This window comes from Truncatella angustata (genome assembly GCF_020726525.1).
Source record: "Truncatella angustata strain MPI-SDFR-AT-0073 chromosome Unknown BKA67scaffold_2, whole genome shotgun sequence".
Taxonomy (NCBI): domain Eukaryota; kingdom Fungi; phylum Ascomycota; class Sordariomycetes; order Amphisphaeriales; family Sporocadaceae; genus Truncatella; species Truncatella angustata.
Window position 1 is genome coordinate 5119752 of NW_025763382.1, and position 18934 is coordinate 5138685.

The window sequence follows — 18934 nt, forward strand, 5'->3', positions numbered from 1 at the left end:
ACGCGAAAAGGAAAAGAAATTATTCAAGTTTGGTATCGCCGCCATTGTTGTCGAAATGAATGAATCATAACATCGACCACGGTGGCCGTCAGTATTCGTCGCGGTCAGACTAGATCCCCGTCCAGCACCGTCTTAATATGTACCCTTGAGCCTTGGGCTCGATCCGCCGTGCTCTGAGCTCCGCTTCGTCGACACCCTCTCCAAACCGAGCTCTTCTTCAATAATAGATGATGCTGGCCTCACGCTCGGCCAAGTCAGCGGGCGCACCTTGGCCCGCTGCGGCTCCGCGATATCCTTTGCTCTAGCCCCAAAGTCAGATAGCTCGTATCCCCCGGGGCTCGTCGGCCCTTGCTGGTCCATGAGTAGGTTGGTGTGGGTGTTGGACCGGTTCTGCAGACAGTAGTAGCGGCTCGCCTCGACGAGCGTGTTGACGGTGCTGGATATTCGCGACGACTTTCGGTTTGGATTGCTGCTGCTGCTGCTGCCACCGCCGGAATTGCCACCGGAGCGCCGCGTTGAGTCGATCACACCCGGGAGGTAGGTCGTGAAGAACTGCTTGCAGGAAGGGACGGAGGCACATACAATGCCCAGGTATAGCTCGATGGCGCTGCTGACCCATACCGTCCATCCATGCCACTAGTAAAGTCTCGGGTCAGCTTTTCTCTCTCGCAAGGTATGTACGACTGAACCTGAACTCACGCTTTTGTCGTAGTCGACAGTGAAGATCCAGGTGTAGTACGTTCTCACGCACCCAGCAATGCATGCACAGAACCCAGCACAGAAAAGGCCGATCAGAATGATGTACTGCTTCCTAGGCAGGTGAAGCACAGCCACTGTTTTGATCGGCAGGAGAACGACGGCGAAGTCGGTGACGGTGTTGATGGTACCAGCAGCAAGCAGGTGATTCGCTTCATTGATGCAATTCTGCGGCTTGGCTGAAAGTGTCCAGTATTCCCAGATGGGGCTATGAGACACTGGTCAATATCAGGAAGGTCACAGCTAATAATACAGCATTAATGTACTGACTTGCACTGGAAGATTGTAATAAAGATGAAAAGGAGACCGCTAACAACCACAAAGGCCATTATGAGGAGCGTGATGGTCTTCATTCGTGATTTGGTGACCCGAACGAGTCGATAAAGCATTGCGAGGGTGGATAGCTTGACGAGGTTCGATGACAAGTCGAATAAACATAATGTCACCAAGCTATAGCGTCTTAGCAATCAAAGCCTGCCAACGGGCGATGGGATTTCACCTCAGCCGAGAGCTTGATTCGAGCACTCCATACGGAACATCCCACAAATGCCTTTCCCATCCAAGGTTGAACTCGGCGTAGATGCCGCAGACTGTGAAGCCAAAAGAGGGCGCCTGTAACATCAATCAGCCAGCGTAGGCAAGATGGAATGGAATTAGTACGGTCGTACAAATGCAACAATTATCAGTATATCATCGAGCCCGAAATTCCTCACAATCCGTAGCCTCGTGTACACGCGAATCGCCAAGATTAGCGTCACCAACATCGTGAGTGAGACCCCAATGATCTTCCCACCGGCGCCTCGTGTCACCGGATTCTTGTAATTCGGCATTGGCCATGTGGACAGAACCGATACTGGCGGTATCTGCATGATACCGTACGTGTGCGATTGAAGTTAACATCTCAAGTTCGAAGGAAACCCGACCTGTCATTCAGAGGACTTCAGGATATGATATACAGAGGCTGGGTATCGGATGCAGCCCTGCGAGAACACTCGTGTGGCGTTGCTTTTCGGCGCACGATAACTCGTCACATTCCGAGTTCCCATGGTGGAATAAGCAACAATACGGTCTCGAACATGGTACCATGGAAGCTGTAGCCGGGGGTGCAAAAGCAGGGGCTCAGATTTCTGGGAACCTGCCATATTTCCGAGTTTCGAATAAGAGAGACCGAGACACATTGGAGCGATCGAAAGTATTCTTCGGGGACCTGATGGCAAGCAACGATAGTGATATGGTCAAAGCGGTTGTGATAGATCATGTCGACACCCGGGATAGTGGACCGTGCATACGGGGCGAGTATTGCTTTTTCCCGTGGTACAACGAGAAGTACATCTTATGCCGGAACGTCGCTTATCGAACTGACTTTTTGTCTGCATATTACGATCCAACGGAAACTATTTCTGGCACTGGACAAGTACATCACGAAGGCGTGTCAGTTGGATATCTGCAGGGCCGTTGGGTCCTCGTGCACATTCATGCAGGTCCACCTCGCAAGGAGATGTGCTTTCGAGCCATGAACTTGGAGCCCGATCAGCAGGCGCAAGATGAGTTATTGTGTGAAAGGCAGGTATTGTCGGTATCGCTGGTCAATTAGAAGTCTGTTTTTCATAGGCGCCGAGGAGATGGGTCTGCCTTCTTGCCAAAACCCGGCCCCGTGGCCTCTGACCGCACTCAGTGGAGACGTTATTGGTTGGCTTTTGCTTTTCTACCAATTATGGCACGAGTTCGACTAGGAAACACGCGTCGGGTTTTGCTAATGGTTTACATCATGTCTGTCGTACACTATGTAGAAGCTGTCTCATCTACACGCATCTCATGCACCCATTCCTACAGTCGCAATACCATCCATGGAGAAGGCTGATTCTCCGATTTAATTTAGTTCAACAGACTCACGCTCCTCCTGGCCGAGATGGTTCAGCAAGTTCCATATTGCGTTCCATGGTTCAATCGCGTAAAGCTGGTTCCATGGTGCGCCCTATGATTCAATGGCGTAAAGCGGGTGTTTGTGACACTGTTTTAGAGCTCGGACAAGAGATTCTAAAACGCATTAGATCCCGCGAGAGCGAGAGAACGGTTGTGTATCTTCTTACTTTCCGTTGAAGTAGTTGGATGCGATGAACTTTGCAGTTTCAAGCGACAGCAGACCTGATGGTATGGTGGCTAGGTTGATGTATCGGAAGTCATTCGTGCGTCCCCATGATGGTATGTTGTCGATGACAAACGCCAACGTCTCATCGATCATTGGTGATTTGCAAACCACGCCGTGTAGGCTTTTGGCAGTGAGACGAGCAACCACGATGGAGAGACGCTCTGGGCCAATTGTCCGAGTGAGACTGCTATACAAAATGCTTTGCTCGCTGGTTTCGAACACGTCCTGGAGATATTTGGTAGAAAAAAATCAGCTTGTGCAAATCTTTCATGTCGAGGAAGACTATAGTGAGTTCAATGAGTTTAACTGGCAGACTCTCGAGAGGTCCACGAGCTTTGGTTAGGGTTGCTTTTGTGAGGAGAGTCGCCATGTCTTTCACTATCTCTTCAGAAGATCGAAGCGATGATCAGAATACTATCTTGACACGTTTTGCTTTGAGCTCAGTCAGAAAAGTTGAACAATCACGACAACTTCCGAAGTCATTCTGATTACATTTCATTATTGCCTCTGCTCGATACGTTTGCAATAGGCTTGGCCCCGTAAATTGCCCCAACTACCCTTCCTCGGGTTGGTCTTCTCGAGCTAAGACAAGGACACCAGGCACCTCCTGGTCTCAGGTGTTCCTGTACAACCTCTTCATAAGCCTCGGCTTGATTTGCATGCTCGTGTCTTCAAACGATTGAATCAAGAGTGCCAATGTCAAGCGTTGGCTGGCTCCCACCAGTGATCTAGCGAGCCAGATCATGCTCATCCCATTGTGAAACTCTAAGTCGAGCATACTTCAACTGAGGCACTCGCTGGGAAGAACATACACAGCATAGCCTGACCTATTCTAGTACACAATGTTGCGCTATAAGCTGACGCTCGAGGAATGAAGCAGCTATGTGTCCTACCAAGAGTGGTAACTGTTATAAGCAGCGACCCTCAGACATTCTTGCCAGCGTTTGCATTTTACCCCAGCCGTCGATAATGGTAATATTAGTAATCATATTTGGTTGGCATGTCTGTTGGGGATGGGCCACCAGCGGTAAATCATGCTTCGGGGAGTTGTCACACAGCATTCCGTTGGTCTTTGGCAGCTCATAATTGCCGTCCACGAATTGGTAAGCAAAGACTCCAAATCCGTAAATCCTCAATGACCGACAAACAAAACAAAAAAAGCCCTCAATCCTTCCTAGGCTTCCCCACACGGCATCACTGGATCGCCTCTCTATCGTCGGCCCTCCACATTCCGGGGGGACAACTCTAAAACTCCCCAGCTTCACACGTGTTAGATAATGTGCGGGGCTGCTATCTCCCGCGATGGTGGAGACAACAGTTCGCCAACCGGCACCTTATTCGGCTTTTTTTCTGGGGATATTACGTATATACTTAAACGACTAACCGGGCCTTTTGATGCTATCTACCAGTGGAGGCATCTGCATTAGTGTTGCAATTCCTGAACGCGGGGATAACCGTTCTGTTACCAATATCAAGCTATCACCTCTTAAAAGTCTCGATTATTGCAGTGTTGAACTTTAAAACTGTGCAACCTGAGCCAGTAGCAGCTGCCAAAGATGTCAACGTATACTGTTCCGTTCATCATCAACGGCGAAGAACGTCGCCCGGAGAAGACTTTTGATGTTGTGTCACCCGACACTGGGAAGGTTCTCCACCAGTGCGGAATTGCCACCGAGGCCGATGTCAATGCTGCCGTTGAAGCAGCCGCAAAGGCGTTGCCAAAATGGAGGAACACGACACCAGGTCAGCGTCGCGATATCATTCTAAGGGCAGCCGATATTTTTGATAAGAGGCGCGATGAGCTGAAGCCGTACATGCAGGAAGCCGTGGCAGCAGCAGTAGGGTGGGCCAGCTTCAATATTGACACGACCATTGACATCGTTAAAGATGTCGCGGGGCGAGTAAGCTCAATAGCTGGCACGGTGCCTGCACTTGCAGACCCGAATCTTGGTGCCATGGTAGTCAAGGAGCCTTACGGCGTCTGTTTGGCGATCGCTCCATGGAACGCTCCCTATATCCTGGGTACCCGTTCGGTTTTGTTTCCTCTGGCTGTGGGCAATACAGTTGTCTTCAAGGGCTCAGAGTTGTCTCCACGGGTTTTCTGGGCCATCGCCGATGTTTTCAAGGAGGCTGGGCTTCCCGATGGCGTACTCAATTTCATCTCAACGGATCCCGCACACGCATCGGAGGTCACTACTGCCCTGATTGCTCACCCTGAAGTTAAGAAGATCAACTTCACTGGCAGCACTGCTGTTGGCAGGATCATCGGTAAGCTCGCTGGGCAACACCTGAAGCCAGTAGTCCAAGAGCTTGGTGGCAAGGCGCCGGCCATTATATGGGAAGATGCAGACCTTGATCTAGCCGCAGAGCAGTGCACGCTAGGCGCCTTTATGTTCTCTGGACAGATCTGCATGAGTACTGAGAAAATCATCGTCCACAAGAAAGTCAGCCAGGAGTTCAAGAAGAAGTTTTCGGAGAAAATTGAAAAGATGTGGTCGTCCAAGGACGACGCGCCAGTCCTCATCAATGCAAACGGAGTCGATAAAGTCAAGAAACTTCTGAAGGATGCCGTAAGCAAGGGTGGTGAGGTGGTGGCTGGAAATATTGATGTTGAAGAGTCATCGAAGACGCGACTTAGACCTATTGTCATTGGAGGTGTCACGCCCGAGATGGACCTCTACAAGACGGAATCTTTCGGTCCCTCTGTCAGTTTGATCGAGGTTGAGACAGAGGAAGAGGCTCTACGGATCGCAAACGACACAGAGTACGGTCTGACATCGGCAGTTTTCACGGAGAACCTGAGAACTGGATTACGGTTCGCGAGAGGAATCGAATCCGGTGCCGTGCACATCAACAACATGACCATCCATGACGAATCGGCGCTCGCCCATGGTGGCTGCAAGGCTAGTGGATACGGAAGATTCAACGCCAGTGCTGGCCTTGAAGAGTGGCTCAGAACGAAGACAATCACCTGGCGTTCGTAGTTCAAAAGTTGAAGCACAAACCGCCGGGGGTGGGGGTGGTATAGTAATGAAAGGCAATGCAATACAATGCACATGAATCAAATCTTTGCAACCAGGCTTGGACTTGAGCGCAAGGACTACAACCACTTTCTGAACATGATAACTATCGTATGATTCTGGCCGCATGCGCTCAGTAAGCCATAAGTTAATAGATAGCGGTCTAGTTCCGCAGTTCCGCAGTTCGCAATGTACCCCTAGTCTACTTCTACTGTACATGCACCGAAATGGGCCCAAGCTTCCCGGAATGTCATTGCTAGGTGAGTGAAGAAAACGTCATCCAAGGTCACCACTTGTCGCTCAGCTACTTGCCGATCGACTCGATCTTCTTTCAGACTGCCGTTGTAATTTACATTGTGATTCGCCTGCTATTCATATCAGCAATGGGCGCAAAAACCTCAAAGACAGCACAGTCAGCAACCCGCAGATTCCCGACCCGGGCCCCAGGCGCTGTGCCTCCGCCCCCACGGCCAGGAGCTGCAAGAGCGAGAGCGTCTGCGCCGCCCATATCCAAAGCAGAACAGCAGGCTTCGCTCGAGAAAGATGAGGGTGAGTCGGGCATCGTCTCCACGACCTAGAATAAACGATACAGTACTCTGACGGATCATAGCCATTCTGGCCGACGGCGCAGATCCAGATCGATATCCGAATCCGAACCCATCGGTAAACCCAGCTTTTTCGCAGCGATTAAAACAGATGGGCGTAGCCACCCCGAATCCGACTCTGTCGAACTCTTCCACGGCATTTCCAGCACCCCCTACGTCCGGATCATCACCTCTGGGCCCCAAGTTCCCAGCTGCTAGGCAGAACCAAACACTTAATGCCCTTGAAGCGCGCAAACGTTTGCAAGAAGAAGTTGAGCTTCAGCTGGAGAATCCCAGTGGCCTACGCGACTTCGCCGATGCCGGTACACTTAGACAAGCTTTAATTATGAGGAGACGAGGACTTGCTGCTTCCGATGTTGAGAAACGACTACGACTGAGCAGCGGAGTGGTGGCACGGATAGAATCAGGCGGTGTCATTACACCTTTAGGCCCACTCACGTAGATGGCATCAAGGCTAGTATTGTGAGACATAGTGTATTATTAATCTGCCTCTTGTAAAGTCCAGGAAGATTCCGATGTGTAAGTCAATGCTATCCGACCTTGGGTATCACAGTTTGCTCATGCTTAATAGGCCCAGCGATCTTATGTCGAGTTGTTCATGGAAAACCAGTCGCATGGGTCGCCGGATATAAGGCCATGTTCTTCACCAAGCACAATGCCCGCCATCGATTCGAAGATCAGCGCCTGTCATGAATCGACTGGCGTCACTAAGCAAGAATACAGCTGCACCTCGATAGTCCTCTGGCTTGCTCAGTTTGTTCAGCATATTGTGGGTCGGCCACTCCTTCTCACGTTCAGGAAACTTGAGGAAGAGCTTCTCAACCATCTCTGTCACGACTACACCATTGATTAGCGGTTGGCCCTGGGAAATGAGTAACCAACTTACTATAGCCTGGAGATATGGTGTTGACTCGAATTCCGTGCTCGCCCCATTCAGCAGCAAGGTTACGGCCCAGTTGCATGACTGCAGCCTTTGAGGCATTGTAGACACTTGATTAAATTAGTCACCCATGCTCAGTTCAGCAATACAATCAAATCAACTCACGGGCAGATCAATCCACGGTTCGCAACAGTTCCACTCATGCTGGCAATGAAGACAAGGCTGCCCCCCGTGTTCCCCTTGACCATCTGTCGCGCGACTGCCTGGGCAGTCATGAGCACGCCGGTCACGTTGACCCCCAGCATCCTATCGGCGTCCTCCGCGGTGTATTCCAAAGCTGGAGTCTCCTGCTGGATGCCTGCTGCCGCGATCAACCCATCAATGTGTCCGTGTTTCTCCGCGATCTTCTCGGTGATCTTGTTGATCTCATCGACTCCGGTGCGCACGTCGATTTGATGATACGCCAAAGTAGTGTCGAGCTCTTCCGCAGCCCTTTTAGCAACCCTCTCATATTTGCTGCCAGAACCTGGCTGAGGTTGGCGATCGTATATATGGACTGCGCAATGTCAGCTTGGCATTCATAATTAGAGCCAATTTTGCCCACCTGTCGCGCCGGCTTCCAGGAGGGCTTCTGTTTGCACCAGACCAAGTCCTTGTGCACCCCCAGACACAATGATTACCTTGTCCTGAAGGCTAAACTCGGGCAGGAGTCCTCTAGGACTATTCCTGATCGGGTCAACGTTGTGATTTCTGGGTGTGGAGTGAAAGTCTCTGATAGTTTGCTGCACCACAATACTTGCTCTGCACGCGGCCAGGTTTTGCGAGCGAGGCGCCACGATATGGGCCGGTGCCACTAGAGTTGCTCGTCGTGCGGCTCTGGTCACGGAGCAGACTCCCCGAGTGAGTTTAGTGGTGATGCTTGCCATCCTCAGCATATCTCTCTATTCAAATAGTCTGCTGACTTTTGGTGTTTATGCTTTGGAATTGGGCAAGGGTGACGGATATAAACCCTGCGCTGCAGTCTTGGGTTGTGTAGACTCCTCTGGTTGTGATTTGGAGCTTCAACACATTGCTCACATAGCATGGAGAAGATAGATACGGGTAGTGACGAGCAGCTAAATATATGGGACCTTGCACTTCCGCTGACCAGATGAGTTGCACAATGAGGGCCGGACCCAGCGTCATATATGAACCCTCAATGATGAATGATCCGGGGACTAACAGTAGCATACATAGGACTCGACGTCAAGTACTCAACGTAACGAAGGCCCCTCATCTTGCACTATGATCATGTACGGAATTAAGCTCCGGTATTTGACTAACACCATGAGAAAGAGACTAGCTCTCCAAGAATACATTCAACCGGATCACCAACCGATCTATACCCGAATTGTCGCCGATCCGTTAGTTTATGATGCTGCTTCTACCTCAACACCATTCCTGGCGCTACAGAATTCCTCTTAACCGGTGAGTTCTCGAAATATGAGATATGATAGAGCCCAATGGCATATCCAGTCGACCATGTGCTCACCTTCGCTACCATAGTCTGGCACGGTCAGTCTGAATGAATGTCGTTGAATCACAGATGCATCGCAACCGGCGCCGGATTGCCATAAGAGGTAGTCCGGTTATGGAGATCTTGTGCCAAGCGAATCGATTATGCACCGTCAGCTCTAGGCCGTACATCTGCAACAAGGTTTTGATCCACATCTGTATGCTGTGTATTCCCGTTTGCTAATCATCACGAATCAACAGTCAGTTGCGGCATTACGAATGCATTTATAACAGGCATGCGATTACCGAATCAAGCTCTCTGTTATCCCTACCTGCATGGAGACCCTGCAATCTGCCCAGGGCTGGGGTCCAATACCAACCACGTCGACAAATCCAGCACTGCAAAAACGGTACATTAACTTTACCCCGCTGCCAGCTATAGTTGATAATAGCTGGGGTCGACCCCGCGTCGCTAACTCTTCTGGTGGAGTCTTGAGTGGCCAGAAGCGATCTCATCATGGATCTGCTGGAATCGTCATCAACCTATGGAATGCGAGACTCGCAACGACTCAAGATGTGCATTGCAGAAGGCTGCAGATGTCGGCGTCAAGGCAGTGGATGCACATTCGGCAGGACCCCTCGCTTGTAACGGTCTTGCGTAGGATGCTATCGTTTTTCACAGTGTTCATTACAGGCTTTGGCCATGCAGGTTTCTTATCTCGTTTTTAGCATATCGATGTTATCACGGTAGCATTCTCGCCATGCTTCCGCATTCAGATATACCCTCCTATTTCTTTTCGTCTATGTGTGACACACGGCAGTGATAAACTTTCTGTTATTCCTTTTCGGACATCATGAGCTCTCGAGATTCCTCGAATGCATGAAGTTGAGCAATAAACATTAATGCCAGACTTCTAATTCGCCTCAGGTAAATTGATACGCAGCTGAGCCGACCTAGCTCTTGGAAGACTTTTCAAGCCTCGTGACGGTCATCACCTTGCTCCATAATCTTTTTTTATAACGGCTGTCCTGCTTCTGGAACTTCCGAATGAGCATGTCGCCGCAGATCCGCTCAAAGGAAGATCTTCCGAATTCGACTGATGTAGCATTTGACTTTCGAGTCTCTTGACTCGGAAGGATCGGCAATTCATCTTGAATCTAAACAGCTCTAAGCGGAGCTACTTGAGCCTTTGCTTTCTTGTTGCGGCAATCCGGTTGCGAACTCCCCAGAGGTCGGGTCGCTACTATAGCTTCCCGCCAGTGGAGCTGTCGAGGTGTCCAGACTCTTCCAGCCTCTAGATTTCGACTACTCTGGTGTCTGACCCATAATTATCATACAGCACGAACGTACCCCGAACCCTATCCGGCGTAAACAACCCTTGGAGCCTTGGAAAAGTTTTGAGGCTTCCGTGACGAGCCTTCAGAGCCCCTCCTGTCGAGCGTTAGTTGGGTGTCTCTATAGGAAGTATAGCGTGGGTAGTGTTTCATTCGTGTATGCAACCCGCATCTCTACTACTTATCTTCGGCGTTTAACAAGCGGCGCATAGATTATTGCGGCTTTCTATTGGCTGTGATCAATATCGACCACTCATATCCGAGATCCCGAATCTGACTACATGCAAATGCAAGCTGGTCGCTTAATTGAGATAATTGCGTTGTTGCAGCATCGATTTTGAGCAGCAGAGCCTCATCACCCCCATTTGACAACCACCACACCAGGTTTTTCTTGAGTATTTGCAATTATGCTGTCTACATTGCGTACCTATCCTTGATTCTCTTGTATGAACAGTTCGGAGAAGTCTGCTGGGTCCAATACCGGCTCGCCTTTCCCAAAGGAGTATACACCATACATGGTGCCACAAAACGACCCACCTACGGGCGGCATGATCGTCAAGTCCTCGGCTAGTACCGAGAATTCCAGCTTTTCGTTCCCCAAGGATAAGGACAGATTATACTTGGTAGGTTGCGATTCGATCCTGAACTCCGCCGTGCCGGGGAGATCCGTCGTTTCCGCTTCGTTATGTTCTCTCAACAATGGTGCGAGTTGAATCGTCTCGGCAGCCTGGTTTGCTGGGTATCGATGTAGCACTGTCTTCTTCTGGGTTCCGTCGGGGAGTTGGAGTAGAGTGATACCAATGCTTGCATACGAGTATTGACTCCACCAAAGTACAACGCCAGCCTCATAGCCAGTCTCGCTGGGATTGAATTGTAGTTTTGCGTGGAAAGTCTCCGTGTACGACGACTGCTTCCTTAATAGCATCGCAGGCGCTTCAGGCCATGACAGATCATAGCAGTTGCCATATATCCTTAGGTGGCCTGGCCGTTCCGTCAAGGTATAACACGTCTTGAGAGGTGTGCCTGTGGCCTACGTTAGCCGCGACTTTCGGAATTGCAGTGCGGAGAATACTGACTCTTCTGATACCACCCCAACTCCAGGTCCTCCCTCTCGAGGTCAGCCTTCCACTTTACATCTCCAGGCTGCCATTCAGTGATCAGCTGCCTCACCTCGCCCCTCCCTTGCGTCTCCAAGGTAATATTCCGCCCATCGTTGAAGATCGGCCAATCGTCCACCCAGTCCACCTTGGCCAGAAAACTTTCCCGTCCCATCTGCGGCTCCAGAAATACATCCACATCTCCTCTGCGACTTGTAGCCTTCACCGGCCGCACACCCAGAAACACACCCCACCAGTCCCCATTTCCGTCCTCGAACATATCCACGTGCCCCGTCCTTTGCACCTCCTCCCCAGGGCCATTGTACCACAGCGCCCTGCCCTGGCCCTCCCAGGGCCCGCATACGCCCCCGGCGCTCCGGAATATCCACTCCTGGTGTCCGGCCTCGGTACCGCCCTCCGCCGTCAGGAGGTAGTAAAACGCTTCCCGACGGAAGATGTGCGAGCCCTCAGCGATGCCGTGGTGGGACTTGCGGATCACCACGGGCGGCGTGAGCGTCCGGCCTGTGGGCAGGTCGATCTCGGAGATGTGGATCGCGAAGTCCTTCTGGGTCGGGTTGAGAGGCCGATCCTTGAGCCGGGTCGTGGTGCTTAGGTAGACTTTGGACGTTGCGTCATCCCAGAAGAGCTGTTTTTTTTTTTTTTTTGGTCAATGAAAACTTGTGAGTTTTTGCTTTGTTGGGGTTGGGGGGAACCCCCTGAGGGAAGACACTGAGAAGGTGAGAGGAGTGGGGAATTGCATCAGGAAAGAATTTTTAAGCTTACATCTTGATCAAAGCCCGGGTTGTCGAAGTAGATGGGGTCCGACCAGGAACTCGAATCCCAGATGTTGTCGGTCCATACGTAGAAGCCGCGGGGGAAGATGCGTTCCTATCATCTATCATGTAAGCTAAACGCGCATTCGCCAGGTGGTGGTGCAACAGCAACAGCAACAGCAGTTCTCTCCCCCGTTGGCTTGAGAGAAAGACTACATGTTTCATAACTTGGGCTCTCATCCAGTCGGCTCCACGATCACTTGAGCCTCATAGTGTGATGCGAATGGAAATTGAAAGACAACACTCACATCACTGCCCGGCCGATATCTCTGAAAGACGCCGTTGGCGAGGTAGAACCGCTTCTCCTTCTCCCTATATCTCAGCGTGCTGGCCCAGCTGCCTGCTCTGTAACGCAAAATTTTGTAGTCAGCAAAGTGGACGACGACCCTTGTTCCCTACCCAACAACATGCAGTTATCGCGCTCGGCTGTCAAGAGCCTCCGTCCTGCTAACCTTGGGCTCACGACAGATGGTTTTCAAGCACGTCGTCCGCCTCTCTACATTCTCCACGCGCCGACGTGGAACTTTTTGCAACTCCTGTTCCATTGTTCACACATAATACCACTAACAAGAAGGCGTGATGGAAAAAGAAGCTGAAAAAAAGAACAACCTACCCAGGCTCCACCGTCCTCATCTCGACCTGGCTCCTCCTGGTCAACGCATGACCAATGAGATCCCAGTTGACCAGATCCGTCGAGTGATATATGGCACATCCGGGAAAGTACTCGAATGTGCTGGTGCTCAGATAGTAGTGCGTGCCAGGTTGCCGGTCGACCCCCGGTCCGGTAGCACCGCGGACGACGCAGATGGTCGGATCTGGGTTGAAGCCCCTGAGGATAGGGTTTTGAAATGTGATGGACATTATATATATATATATATATATCTTTTTATATTTTCGTAGAGATACAAGTCATGTTAGAAGTGGGAAGGATTGTGTTTGAGGTGATATAAGCAGAAGGCAAAGATGTTTGGGCACAAAGTCGGAAAGATCTTGGAAAATTGGATGATTTCATCCAAGATGACATCTTAGTGCATTCAAGTCTATAATAGTATAGTCATGACAATAAGGCGTGATACAAAAGTTGGACGCCTCTCCATATACGATGATAAGCTCGGCTATATAGAGTTTGAAAGACGTGAAAGACATTCGATTACCATCTTTAGAAAGACGCCAAGCTCGCTGCCCGGATAATGTCTAATTGTGGAGGCCGACCGAATGGATAGTCGGTCTAAATTTCTCCATCAATCATGTGTCTGTTATGCTCCATCCAATACTCGCTTATGGATTACTATATCCTCTTGGCTAATATGAACACATAAATTCCTTAGATCGGTGAGACGTCTTGCAATTGCTCATTGGCGCATTTGAATCATAAAAACATATCATATACTCTGCCTATAGTGTTGTCTAGGCAGCACCTGAAAACAAGTCCTAACAAACGCCAATCCAACAGCTTTCCACCATGGTCCTTGTTTATGCCGTACATACTGTCGGGGCATACTGCCTGTATTTTCTCCTCATGAGCGGACAATTTGACAATTTGTTCACGTTCCGTGCATCTCGAAACTGGTGTCTCACATGATTTTCCTATCGAGTAAACACCACGATTAATCGCGCGAGCCTTCTCCATGGCCTCCGGTGCCATTGTTTGCACCCCCGACTTTGCCTCTGATGTCCTGCCAAGTCGCGCCGAACCTCCTCGATGTAGAGGCAAGCAGGCCCTCCTCCTCGTCTACCTCGGCTTCCTCATCGAACTCGCTCATGTTTAGCTTCGGTGTCCGGAACAAGCTCAAGAGGAACACAATTAGGAATACGCCCAAGAAAGCAAATTGGGCCCAAAAATTGATTGCACCAAATACAGGCCAGTTCAAAGTGATGCGGTTGATGAATTGACTCATGAAGGTCGGCGTGCAAGTCTGTGTTGCAAAATGTCTGTCGACGTACTCGGAGCACGGCTTCACAGCCTCCGGGTTGTCCTTGCAGTTTGGCTGCTCATCGGGGTGGCGAGCCGGGAGATCACAGAAGGTTTGCGTGCCAAAGGCAGAGTACTGCGGCGCAACGAGCATGACCACAGCATAGTTGATACCTAGCACGATCAATGCCAGCAGGACTGTAGCCATCAGAAGCGCTTGAGGTGCAGTTCTGCCCTTGCGAATCTGGAAAATGCGGAGCCAAAGGAACCGGATACCAACGGAGGCTAATCCTGAAATGGAACTGCTGAAGAAAAGCAGGATCAGAAGAGCCATGAGGATGTAGTCGACAGGGAACGCACGCGCGGTCTGTACAAAGATCCAGTTGATGGGCTGAAAAACCTTGACACCCGCAAGGATATATCCACAGTGCGACTTGCAGATCGAGTTGGCGGCCTTGTCAATGCCAGTGATAAGCATAGACACCCATACCAATAATGATACAATTATCAGGACGAGACCCCCAATGAGCTTGATGGGCCGGAAGATGGCGCAGACCTTGGTCCACGTTCTGACGAGGAAGCTCTGACCTTCTCCTTGAGCCTCGGCGGCGAGACGCTCGCGTCGAACAAGTGTACGCTCTTCCCGGGCAAGGGCATCGAGCTCTCGTCTGTCTTTTTGCGGCATGCCCTCGGAACGGCCCGCGCTTCGCATCTCGAGTTGTCTTTGACGCTCTCGGATCTGCTCGAGTTGGGATGCAGTATTCTCGGACAGCTGTGGCGCCGATATGGATGGTGCGGATCTGATGAATGACGCAGGGAGAAGAGCCAGGCCAGCTCCTGTATAGAGGACATAAAGCAGTGTCCCAAGTGTGATCAATAGCCCAATACCAAAGCTCAAGGCCTTCTCTCCATGGTTCTCATCTAGCAGACGCTTGAAGAAGTCCAAGTCCAGGTGTTTCCCTTCGCGACTGCCTGCAGCAGGTACAAAGAAGCCAATCAGGAAGATGATGACCACGAGGAAGATAAAGGCAATGGTGTACTTGAAAGCGCCCCAAAGCCGGCTGCTGAACGTTTGGTTGCCCTCTTGCTCCTCAACCTCGTCGTACTCCTCGTACCAGAAGTACGAGAAAGGAATGACAATCAAGCATAGCAGCGCATCAAAGCTGTACAGACTGTAGTAGACGATCTTAAGTGTATGTAAAATGTTGTGGATGCGATTCGAGGTCGCCCAGTCCTTCTTGAGTCCAAGGGCTGTATCGGTAGTAGAGGAGACGAGTGCAATGTCGACGGGTAGGAGAAGAACGGTAGCGAGAAGCGCGGTGAGACTGATGATAGTAACAGCGCTGACGATGACGGAACGCTCGCGGTGATCTTGCCAGGTGAATGTCACTAAAGCTCCGACAAAGAGAGCCAAAACGACGGCGACAGCGTATGCTACCCAAATGAGGCTTGTCTGCAGCAATCCAGCGCTAGCCATGGTAACAGCTGCGGAAGACATGGTGACAACCTGACTCGTGGGTTGGACGCTCGACTCGATTGATCTCCGAGGGTCCTGAGTGCTGTAAGTGATGGTCGAATAAGGGGCAGAGCGCCTGCATTTATTCACGACAGAATGAGCAAGACAAGCAGGTTTGAGCAGCTTCAACCCCGCGTAAGAGGAATGTCATGCTGTTGTGTTGTTGTGGTGTGTAGGCTCGTCGAACGAATGGCATTCATCAATCTTGGAGCTGGATCAATTAGCTTACGCACAAATGCATCGTGACGTAAACAGCCTGAAGCGAAAGCCCCCGTCTATTGCATAAATACAGTGGATGCTTATCTAGGTTGAGCCCATATGGGGTTATATGGATATGACGCTGCGGTCAGTGAGACACACGACGAGTAGGCAAGCGGATTGTGGCAAGGACCAGCGGGTTGAATTTGCAATTGCTTCGAGTTTCACCAACCTGTTTTTGTCTCATGAGGATAGCCTAGGCTAACCTAGTGTAATCAACCAGAACAACCGCACGGCCGTCAAGTACAATATATCATTATAACCAGGACAACTAAGAGGGCAGGGGTTGGAGCATATGTACGTATCACGGTTGAACAGATTTACAAAAAAGAGTACCAAGAGTTGGTCGTTCATCGTTTGTTTCATTCTTTCATTCTCCTAATCTACATGCGAATTGCGCCGAGGTAGGATGCGCGAACGAGCGAGTCCTAAGCAGAACTCAAAAGGAATATGTGACGTGCGGAAGAGATAGAACGCCTAACCCTGCAAGACTTTTGTTCGTGCTGCCTCGCGCTTTACCAGGACGAGGGGACAAGCCGGGAAATCCCTTTTAACCCCAGAATGCCATGTCTATCATTCGTAAAGATGAGCCTCATATCATTGCCGGAAATCGTAGAAACCAGCCAAGCCCACCCTGTATTCTCCTCCGTGCCCCCAGATCATTAAAGCGTCAAATAAACTGCTTATCGCGAGGACATGGCCTTGGTTACGAGTCTCTTGAGGGCCAACTCCTTCTTCTTCAGGTCATCGGCGCTGGAGTCCTCAATCTCGAGCTGGCCCATGGCCTCGCTGAGGGACTGCTCAATCTTCTCCTTCTGGCCACGCTTGAGCTTGAGAGACAAAGTCGGGTCGGAAACAATCTCCTCAACACGGCTGATGTACGACTCGAGCTGTTGCTTGGCCTCGAAGCGCTTGCTGAAAGCCTCGTCGGTGGTCTTGAACTTCTCGGCGTCGCTGATCATGTTCTCAATCTCAGAGCTGGAGAGCTTACCAACAGAGTTGGCAATGGTGATGTTGGCACTGCGGCCAGAGGTCTTCTCAGTAGCAGTGACCTTCAGGATACCGTTGACATCGACCTCGAAGACGACCTCGAGGACAGGCTCACCGGCGCGCATGGGAGGGATAGGGGCGAGAGTGAACTCTCCCAGAGAGGTGTTGTCCTCACAGTTGACACGCTCACCCTGGTAGACGGGGAACTGGACGGTCTGCTGGTTGTCGGCGACAGTGGTGAAAGTTCGCTTCTTGAGGGTAGGGACAGTCTGGCCGCGAGTGACGACAGGGGCGAAGATGTTGCCCTCCATGGCGACACCGAGAGACAAAGGAACGACATCCAACAGGAGGAGGTCGGCAGTGTCTTCAGAGGTGGCCTTACCGGAGAGGATACCGGCCTGGACGGCGGCACCGTAAGCGACGGCCTCATCGGGGTTGATGGACTTCTCAAGCTTCTTGCCATCGAAGAAGTCGCTGAGAAGCTTCTGGATCTTGGGGATACGAGTAGAACCACCGACGAGGACAATCTCGTCGACGCTCTTCTTGTCGCTGTTGGCATCCTTGAGGACCTGGGCAACGGGGTCCAGGGTGCCTGCGAAAGCCTTGGCGTTCAACTCCTCGAAACGAGCACGGGTGATCTGGAGGAACAGATCCTCACCGTCGAAGAGAGAGTCAATCTCGATGGTGGTCTGAGCACCGCTGGACAGGGTACGCTTGGCACGCTCGCAAGCGGTTCGGAGTCTTCGCAGAGCACGGGGGTCGTTGGAGATATCCTTCTTGGTCTTGCGCTGGAACTCCTTCTTGCAGTGGTCGAGGAGGTTGTTGTCGAAATCCTGACCACCCAAATGGGTGTCACCGGCAGTAGCCCTGACGGTGAAGACACCACCCTGGATGTTCAAGAGGGAGACATCGAAAGTACCACCACCAAGATCGTAGATGAGGACGTTTCGCTCCTTCTCGGACTTTCCGGAGCCAAGACCGTAGGCAATGGCAGCGGCAGTAGGCTCGTTGATGATACGGAGGACGTTGAGGCCGGAAATGGCACCAGCATCCTTGGTAGCCTGACGCTGGTTGTCGTTGAAGTAGGCGGGGACGGTGATAACGGCCTTCTCAACCTTCTTACCGAGCTTGACCTCGGCGATCTCCTTCATCTATACGCAAGAAACAGTCAGATATATACGTAGGAATCAACAAGCGGAACAGGAGCATCGCTGCTCCGTTTTGGATCGAGTATTTACCTTGGTCAGAACCATGGCGGAGATCTCCTGGGGCGAGAAAGTCTTGGTCTCACCCAGGTACTCAACCTGAACCATGGGGTTGCTGCCCTGCTCGACGACCTTGAAGGGCCACGACTCGATATCCTTCTTGACAATGGGGTCATCGAAAGGTCGGCCGATAAGACGCCTACAGACGACATGTTGTTAGCAGAGGTCCCGCATTCATGCAGCACGTAGGGATTGTGCTCTTGGGAGGGTTTCCTTTCTCAAGGATTTTCTTCTTGGGCGGCTTACTTGACATCGAAGACGGTGTTGATGGGGTTCATGGCAGCCTGGTTCTTGGCAGCCTCACCGATCAAACGCTCCTTCTCGTTGAAGGAGACGTAAGAAGGGGTAGTGAAGCTACCCTGCTCGTTGGCAATGATCTCGACATTGTTACCCTCGTAGGTAGCAACACAAGAGTAGGTGGTACCTGTGAAGCGAGCGAGTGTCAGTCGTGGCCTCAGAATGCGGGCGATATACACAAAATCAAAGGTGGAGGGAGGAGATAATTGATAGCGCGGGCCACAATATTCCTGGGAATTGCAACTTCCACAACGACGAGAGGCATGTAAAAACACAAAAACTAAAACAACATACCCAAATCAATGCCAATGGCACCGTCGTAAACCTCTTCCGCCATTTTGATGATGATTTGACCTGTATGAAAGACCTTTGAGATCGAATCGGGAGGGATGAAGGGAAGGAAGTTTCGAGGCTCAGAAGTCAAATAGAGGGGAGCAGCCCGATTATTTTTGTGCTTGACCAGCAACTTTTTTTTGCGAACGAATTTTCGCTATGAGTGGGGTAGGTGGCAGGGCGGGCAGGGCGGT

At 51.0% G+C, this 18934-nt stretch overlaps 7 protein-coding genes across 7 annotated transcripts; 2 read left to right on the top strand and 5 right to left on the bottom strand.

Moving 5' to 3' along the window:
- Positions 1-2: 2 nt before the first annotated feature.
- On the bottom strand, positions 3-1732 carry BKA67DRAFT_197657 (uncharacterized protein). Its single transcript, XM_046095399.1, has 5 exons — positions 1425-1732; positions 1256-1368; positions 1027-1206; positions 700-964; positions 3-636 (listed from the first exon to the last, which is right to left on the bottom strand). Exons 1-5 carry the CDS (start codon positions 1623-1625, stop codon positions 133-135), a joined length of 1263 nt encoding a protein of 420 aa, XP_045962006.1. The 5' UTR covers positions 1626-1732; the 3' UTR covers positions 3-132.
- A 2729-nt stretch (positions 1733-4461) lies between these two features.
- BKA67DRAFT_513723 (Aldehyde/histidinol dehydrogenase) lies at positions 4462-5889 on the top strand (the record flags this gene model as incomplete). The annotated part of the gene is made up of 1 exon (XM_046097594.1): positions 4462-5889. The coding sequence occupies one exon, from the start codon at positions 4462-4464 to the stop codon at positions 5887-5889; it is 1428 nt and encodes a 475-aa protein (XP_045962007.1).
- Positions 5890-6308: 419 nt separating this feature from the next.
- BKA67DRAFT_532964 (uncharacterized protein) lies at positions 6309-6972 on the top strand (the record flags this gene model as incomplete). The annotated part of the gene is made up of 2 exons (XM_046099628.1): positions 6309-6474; positions 6536-6972. 2 exons carry the CDS (start codon positions 6309-6311, stop codon positions 6970-6972), a joined length of 603 nt encoding a protein of 200 aa, XP_045962008.1.
- Positions 6973-7173: 201 nt separating this feature from the next.
- Positions 7174-8345, bottom strand: BKA67DRAFT_532965 (uncharacterized protein; the record flags this gene model as incomplete). The annotated part of the gene is made up of 4 exons (XM_046099629.1): positions 7174-7367; positions 7417-7520; positions 7576-7966; positions 8015-8345. The coding sequence occupies 4 exons, from the start codon at positions 8343-8345 to the stop codon at positions 7174-7176; spliced, it is 1020 nt and encodes a 339-aa protein (XP_045962009.1).
- Positions 8346-10400: 2055 nt separating this feature from the next.
- On the bottom strand, positions 10401-13403 carry BKA67DRAFT_197647 (glycosyl hydrolase). The gene is made up of 5 exons (XM_046095398.1): positions 12783-13403; positions 12418-12514; positions 12120-12224; positions 11316-11982; positions 10401-11262 (listed from the first exon to the last, which is right to left on the bottom strand). The coding sequence occupies exons 1-5, from the start codon at positions 13028-13030 to the stop codon at positions 10667-10669; spliced, it is 1713 nt and encodes a 570-aa protein (XP_045962010.1). The 5' UTR covers positions 13031-13403; the 3' UTR covers positions 10401-10666.
- A 373-nt stretch (positions 13404-13776) lies between these two features.
- Positions 13777-15579, bottom strand: BKA67DRAFT_656020 (uncharacterized protein; the record flags this gene model as incomplete). The annotated part of the gene is made up of 1 exon (XM_046106867.1): positions 13777-15579. One exon carries the CDS (start codon positions 15577-15579, stop codon positions 13777-13779), a length of 1803 nt encoding a protein of 600 aa, XP_045962011.1.
- Positions 15580-16538: 959 nt separating this feature from the next.
- BKA67DRAFT_513706 (heat shock protein 70 family) lies at positions 16539-18744 on the bottom strand (the record flags this gene model as incomplete). Its single annotated transcript, XM_046097593.1, has 4 exons — positions 16539-17996; positions 18084-18249; positions 18357-18534; positions 18702-18744. 4 exons carry the CDS (start codon positions 18742-18744, stop codon positions 16539-16541), a joined length of 1845 nt encoding a protein of 614 aa, XP_045962012.1.
- Positions 18745-18934: the final 190 nt, after the last annotated feature.

Coding starts and splice junctions, on each gene's coding strand:
- BKA67DRAFT_197657 (XM_046095399.1), bottom strand. CDS start 1,625: ATGCAGATACCGCCAGTATCGGTTCTGTCCACATGGCCAATGCCGAAT. Junction 1,369..1,424: donor TACTGATAATTGTTGCATTT/GTACGACCGTAC, acceptor TTGATGTTACAG/GCGCCCTCTTTTGGCTTCAC. Junction 1,207..1,255: donor GAATCAAGCTCTCGGCTGAG/GTGAAATCCCAT, acceptor AAGACGCTATAG/CTTGGTGACATTATGTTTAT.
- BKA67DRAFT_197647 (XM_046095398.1), bottom strand. CDS start 13,030: ATGTCCATCACATTTCAAAACCCTATCCTCAGGGGCTTCAACCCAGAT. Junction 12,515..12,782: donor ATGAGGACGGTGGAGCCTGG/GTAGGTTGTTCT, acceptor TTTGCGTTACAG/AGCAGGCAGCTGGGCCAGCA. Junction 11,983..12,119: donor ACCCGGGCTTTGATCAAGAT/GTAAGCTTAAAA, acceptor AAAAAAAAACAG/CTCTTCTGGGATGACGCAAC.